Raw genomic sequence first — 6,854 nt, 5'->3', positions numbered from 1 at the left:
TTTTTTTTGTGTATAATTTAAATTCTAACACTTTTTCCTATGCTGGTCTCTGTTTTTGTCATAGTCGTAACTTTTTACCAGTTATAATTTTTAAATATTTGATTAAGTTTAGTTTTAAATATTTTTATTAATTATTTATTTTAAATATAAACCATTTTAACTGTTTTTAGTTTTTTTACTAAAGTTAGGAGTAGGGATGCATATTCAACCCGATACTCCGGCGCCCCAATGTTTTATTTTCTTTAAAAAAACCACACTTTTACCACAGTTTTCCTTTTCCTTATTTTCCTTTTTATCTGAAATTATTTTCTATTTTTTATTGTTTTTTTTTTAATTTCTTTTATATTTATATTATTATTATTTTTTTTAAAAAAAAAATCACACTGCATACTCACAGGTTTTCCTTTTTATTATTTTCCTTATTTTTCTTATTATTTATTGTGTTGTTTAATTTCTTTTATATTTTTTAGTTTCGTTTTTTTAATTTCTTTTATATTATTTTATTATATTATTAATTTTATTTTCTTTAAGAAATCAAATTTTCCTTTTTATTATTTTCCAGCTGAAATTATTTTTCTTTTTTATTGTTTTGTTTAATTTCTTTTATATTTTTTAGTTTATTTTATTACATTATTATTTTTATTTTCTTTAAAAAAATCATGCTCTATGCCTATGATTCGACCTAGCTTTTTTTTTTTATTTTTATTATTATTGTTTTCTTTAATTTCTTTTATATTTCTTGAGTTTCTTTTATATCTTTTATTACATTATTATTTTTATTTTCTTTTAAAAAATCATACTTTATGCCTACGGCCGAGCTCAAATTATTTTGTTTTTATTGTTTTGTTTAATTTCTTTTATATTTTTTAAAGTTTATTTTATATTATTTTATTACGTTCTTATTTTTATTTTTTATCTGAAATTATTTTTCTTTTTATTGTTTTGTTTAATTTCTTTTATATTTTTTTATTTTCTTTTATATTATTTTATTACATTATTATTTTTATTTTCTTTTAAAAAAATCACAATTTATACTATTTTTATAAATCATTTTGCACGGTAGTTGTATAAGCTAAATTATAGAGATTATTAGTTGTATTCTTGGTTTAATTAAATCTATAAATATATTATGTAAAGCAAGTTAATTATAATATGTGAATGAAGGTACAGGAAATAGTAAATTAATTATGATTAAAAACAATTATTTTAAAATGGTAAGAAAATAATTAAAATCTTATATGGCATGTTATAACATTTATTTGTTTTGAATTAATTGACATATTATTTAGAGAAATTTATTTAATCTCCATATTTTACAAAATAGTCGATTTTATTTCTAATTATATGATTTGTGATTTGGTACAGCAGAGATACAAAACAAAAAAGAGAAACCATGGAAAATTCAAACTCTCGAGATTGGACTGCACTTGACTACGATGTTCTTGGTGTGATTCTCAACAAAATGGTGTCTCTCTACGATTATCTCCAATTTAACTTGGTATGTAAGTCTTGGTATTTTCTTGCATTACGCCACAAACACGAACGGTCCATAATTACCTCCAAGGTAACTCAACTGCCGATGCTCATTGTTCCCTCAAAAGATGGTCTTGAAAAGCAGCATTGCTTATACGATCTCACTAGGAACGTAGTTCGCCCAGTTGACTTCAAATTTTGCTTCAACAAAAGGTGTTGTGGTTCCTCTTTTGGTTGGTTGATCATGCGTGATGAGACACTCGGTATCGTTTTATTCAACCCTTTTTCTGGGACTGTGATTTATCTTCCTCCGGTTGCTACATATGATGACATTGAGTGGATACCAGGCCACATAATTAAAGCAATACTAACCAAAGATCCATCGTTATATCCAAACGATTACATGGTTGTAGCCATCTTTGGTACATACAAAAGATTGTGTCTGATAAGAGCAAATGATAAAACTTGGACGTATTACTACCCAACACCAAACATTCCTTTTAATGATATTAATATTTGTGGTGATACTCTATATGCCACAGAATACTACTTGAATGTTTGGAAAGTTGAAGTTGAAAATAGTGAGGATGAAAGTTCATCTATTTGTATATCTGTAAAGATGGTCCACACAATAGAAATGGGGCACTTGGTTACGTCGTATATTACAGAGTCTTCCAAAGGAGAGCTTTTGGTTGTTTTGAGGATATTAGACTCTGGAGAAGAACAATTTGAGACGGTGGACTTTGAAGTTTACAAACTTATCCATGAGAATGAAGATGAGATGCGAAGGGCGGTAGAGGTGAAGAGCTTAGATGGTGATGCTATTTTTATTGGCGACTCCCAGTCCATTTGTGTTTCAACTAAAGAATTTCCTGGATGTTTACCAAATCGTATATATTTCACCGATAATCGTTACGTTAATCTTGTTGTTGGGAAATTAGATGGAACTCAAGATTTAGGTACATTCAACTTCGAAAATGGAAGCTTTGAAGACCAGTACATAGCAGATCCTGCACAAAAAAATTTGCCTAGTCCTATTTGGATCATTCCAACTATATGCTCCAAAGATTTGGATTATTTGGATCATCCCAACTATATGCTCCAAAGATTTGGATGGATGATTAAAATTAATTTGTAAGCAAATATTGAAGGAGGTTGATTTATATCTTTATAAATTGATTAATATATTTGTTGTATCATTTTGGGTGGTTTCTTCTCTTTTCCCTTCCTCCATTCACTCTCACACTGTTATGTATTATATTAAAATTAAAATAAAATTTTATTTAAAATTAAAATAAAATTTTATTTAAAATTAAAATAAAATTTTATTTAAAATTAAAATAAAATTTTATTTTTAAAATATATACGTGTATATAAACAATTTTTGTTTAAAAAATAGTTATCATTTACACTGTCATGTATTATATTAAAATTAAAATAAAATTTTATTTTTAAAAAATATATGTGTATATAAATAGTTTTAGTTTAAAAAATGGGTTTTGCAAAAAATTAAGCCTATAGAAATATATTTTTTTTTGCCCGTGGGCCTGGGCCGAAGCAGAGCTTCTGACGGACTTCGCGTGCGTGTGAGCAGGCTGGGGCTGACGTGCCTGCGAGCGGGATGTGGGCCGAGCGTTTGGGCCGAGACAACTGGGCTTGACTTCATATCAAAAGTCCACGCTGGGCCATAATTTAACAAGCGGGGCCAATTTTGAAATTAATGTAATGCAAGATAGAGCTTGATTTCTGCCTTTAAAAATGAGCAATGCATTTTTTTCAAAACTTTTTTTAATTATAAACTTTGGAATTTAACTAGAAAAAAAAAAAAACTATTTAACACAAATTTTTAAAATTTAAAATTTATTATGTACATCTTAAAATTTTAAAAAATATACACAAATCATTTTAAAAAAAGAAAAAAAGAAAAAAAAATGTTACAGTTTAAGGAGAAAGAACATAGATAAAAGTTGAGAGACGAGAACACGATAACATAGAGAGAGAGAGAGGTTGATAATTCTACATCCACAGCGTAATTAACCAAATTACATAATAATAACAATAATATCTACAAAACAAATTTTCAAATATAAGTAATATTCACCAAACCAACCAACCAACAAACATAACACAAACAAACAAACATAACACAAACCAGCAAACATAACACAAGTTCATAATTTACTATTTGATAAAAACATAAATGGCTCACCCAGATGGAGCTAGTCTCTCCTCTTGGTGTGGTGTGAGCTATCTACCATCATCATGTCTCTCATCTTGGTGAATCCACAAGTCCCTCTTTGAAGGGAACTTCACCTTGCAAGTTGGGCAGGTATGATACTTTCCATTGTGGACTCGTTGGTGATAAACTGCGTCCTTCACCGTCCCCCTCCACGTACACATTAGACATTCTATCTCATCCTTCCACACGCTTTTGTTCTGTTGTTTTCCGGCGTTCATGTTGGTGCCGCTGGATGCCATGACTAGAGGAAATAAAAAAACATTACTACATTAGTAGAGGAATATACAAAATTAATCAAAGTAGAAGTTGAGACTGAGAGACATACCACCAAGAAGCTGAATAAGAAAACAAGAGAAATGCGGGAGTGAGGAAGAACACACTCCTCTTTTATACAATACAGGAAAATGCTTGCTGAGAATATGATGGCCTGCCCCTCTCTGACTTAATAATATGATTGCCCCTGATTCCACTCCTTTTCCATACAAAACACGCAAACAGCCCTCTCACAAAAATTAGTAAATGAATAGACTTTTTTTTTTTCTTTTATTCCCTCTCACTTTCACCCATGATATTGGGCGAGGGAGAGAGTTAGACACTCCACAGACAAACTAATGTTAGCGGGTCGGATCCGGGGTCGGCTGGCACTCCGACTGCGCTTCCAAGCTTGAGAATTGGTAGCGCCACGAGTCCAAACCGTCCCCGTAATTTTTGCCTACAGATAGACAGACGAGTTACAGAAGATCGAACCATCTCCCACAATAAACAAACTGACCTGTATTGAGCAGTGTTAAGCGGGTCGGATCGGGGCAGTCGTAGTGGGTCGGGTCACCTCACGGACCTGGGATTGTCGTAGTGGGCCGGGCTAGCCCACGGACCTAGCCTTGTCGTAGTGGGCCGGGTCACCTCACGGACCTGGGCTTGTCGTAGTGGGCCGGGCAGCCCACGGATCTGGGCTATCCGCTGGGCCGGGAAGCCCACGGATCTTGGCTATCCGCTGGGCCGGGAAGCCCACGGATCTTGGCTATCCGCTGGGCCGGGCAGCCCAAAGATCTGGGCTATCCACTGGGTCAGATTTGAGCGGGTCGGGTCTGGATCTGGATCCCTTCTCTCTGTTCTCGTTCTTGTAGGATATTGCCGGCGGAGTTCCGAGCGGATATTGCCAGCGGATATTGCCGGCGGAGTTCCGAGCGGATATTGCCGGCGGAGTTCCGAGCGGATATTGCCGGCGGAGTTCCAAGCGGATTTCCCGGCGTCATCTCCAAAACCATACATCATGTGCTGCACTGAAAGAAGAGGAGATCATATAATTACATTTTCACATACAAACTTGCGCCCAAAAATCAAAGAGGAAGAAAAGGAAAACCAGTTACATTGTTTCTGACAAACCCCTCTCTTGCGCTTAAAAGAAGTTTCAGAGGGTTGAGATGATCCAGTTCTTTGCTTTGAGGACGACCCAGCTGATGGATTATTCATCTTCACTATCTTCTACTACTAGGGTTTGGAGAGACGGAGAGAGATGTAGAGAGGCGGCGGCGGCGGGTTCGGAGTTTTAGGGTTTGGAGGAGAGAGATACCCGGTTTAAAATACAAAAGGCCTCCAGACTGGGTTCAACTCTTGAAGTCGGCCCGTATGAATGAATGGTATGGGGTGGGCAGGTGGGCTCAACCAACCAAAGTATGATGGCAGACTACCTGAAAAGCAGGACAGAAATCATATTATAATAACAATACACTAGTAGTGAATTTTAGAAGAGAAAAAATTCAAGTAGAAACCCCCCAATCACGGGAACTTATCTAATTATTAATTAATGATGAAAGACTACTATATGAGCGTACTAGATGAACCCCGTAATCGTAAGAAAGTAAGTTTTTTTTAGCTATGGGCCAACCAAAAGAAAATTTTGGATAGGATACTATAGGATCTCCCCCCTTTCACAATCGTACGTGAAAGTTTCATTTCATCCGGCTCAAGTAGTTACATCAAACAAAGGAGTTCCCACTCTCAAATTCTATAAAACCCCCCACTACTCTTTGATCAAATTCTCCACTCCAAAAGAATCTAGGAAAACGCAAGCCACGACATCTTCTTGAAACCATCAAAAGGATAGCCCACAAAAACATTTGCAAGACAAAAGACATTTGCAAAATTTTTATTTTTATAACGGTAGAAAGGCACAACAAAAGACCAGCCAAAAGTATCCACTATATAAACCCAAAAGTGGGAAGCAAAGGGACATGAAAATAAATGGAAAAGACCTTGAATTTCTTGAGATAAACATCCTTCCAAATCTCCAAATAAACATTACACTAGTAGTAGAAAAGGAGTCCAATATCCGATAAATATAACATATAATCACAATTAACAGATCGAGAACGTAATAATTTCAAGCCGATTGTCTCTGCAGTGACCAATCTCGAAATCAAATAAAACCACATAAATGATCTCTCGTTAGATCGACCTAGGACACAACCTTAAGAGCATAAAAATGATATTAGTATAAATATCCAGGAGTTGAGTTACCTAGAGTAATAATAACTCATCCCTATATTTCTCAACTTTTGTCTTAGTCACAAAGAAATTTCAGTACAAATAATAAAACGAGGGAACAAATAAAGATATTCCGTCTTTAATCACTTATCCACCCAAACTCATAAAAAAGTACATGCACTTTAGAAGAGAAAAAAAAGTTCAATAAATGCTCCGGTATTAATTTATTGAATCAAGAATTGAACATAAAAATGGAAATATTTTTTTTTTTCGAGAACGATGAATTATGCAGAATCGTAGAATATAAACCTCAGCAGACTCCTTGTTGTCTCCTTACGCTCTGCAGACTCTTTGCGGTCTCATTACGCTCACATACTCCTTGTAGTCTCCTTATGCTCTACAAACCCCTTACAGTCTCCTTAGCTCAACAGACTTTTTGCAGACTCCTTATTGTAAGGACCGGGCCGACTCGATGACTCTAAAAGACGGGCAAAATTTTTAACAAAATAAAACAACCAAAACTTAAATCATATCAAACATTATATCATAATAAAGTTTCTACAAAGTATTTTAAAACACAACATAACAGTTAAAATACAAGTTAAGGGACGACACAAAAGGGTTGAAGGACGACAGGTGAGATTTGTCTGTGGCA

The 6,854-nt window shown here is 34.2% G+C and overlaps 1 protein-coding gene and 1 long non-coding RNA gene across 6 annotated transcripts; one reads left to right on the top strand and one right to left on the bottom strand.

The window, feature by feature from the left end:
• Positions 1-1,393: 1,393 nt before the first annotated feature.
• LOC111431007 (probable F-box protein At4g22165) lies at positions 1,394-2,611 on the top strand. The gene has a single exon (XM_023067495.1). It carries the CDS (start codon positions 1,394-1,396, stop codon positions 2,609-2,611), a length of 1,218 nt encoding a protein of 405 aa, XP_022923263.1.
• Positions 2,612-3,550: 939 nt separating this feature from the next.
• Positions 3,551-6,152, bottom strand: LOC111431104. 5 transcript variants are annotated; one of them, XR_002708440.1, is made up of 4 exons: positions 5,083-6,152; positions 4,485-4,995; positions 4,038-4,424; positions 3,551-3,953 (listed from the first exon to the last, which is right to left on the bottom strand). It is a non-coding gene; the product is annotated as an uncharacterized LOC111431104 (long non-coding RNA). The 5 variants fall into 5 exon arrangements; XR_002708437.1 differs by having other exon boundaries at positions 4,038-4,995; positions 5,083-5,403; positions 5,601-6,152; XR_002708438.1 differs by having other exon boundaries at positions 4,038-4,995; positions 5,083-5,403; positions 5,712-6,152.
• Positions 6,153-6,854: the final 702 nt, after the last annotated feature.

The sequence above is a fragment of the Cucurbita moschata genome, unplaced genomic scaffold (genome assembly GCF_002738365.1).
Source record: "Cucurbita moschata cultivar Rifu unplaced genomic scaffold, Cmos_1.0 Cmo_Scf00035, whole genome shotgun sequence".
In the NCBI taxonomy this organism is placed as follows: Eukaryota; Viridiplantae; Streptophyta; class Magnoliopsida; order Cucurbitales; family Cucurbitaceae; genus Cucurbita; species Cucurbita moschata.
Note: the sequence above shows the minus strand (reverse complement) of the source record. Positions and strands in the feature narration are given on the sequence as shown.

Coding starts and splice junctions, on each gene's coding strand:
- LOC111431007 (XM_023067495.1), top strand. CDS start 1,394: ATGGAAAATTCAAACTCTCGAGATTGGACTGCACTTGACTACGATGTT.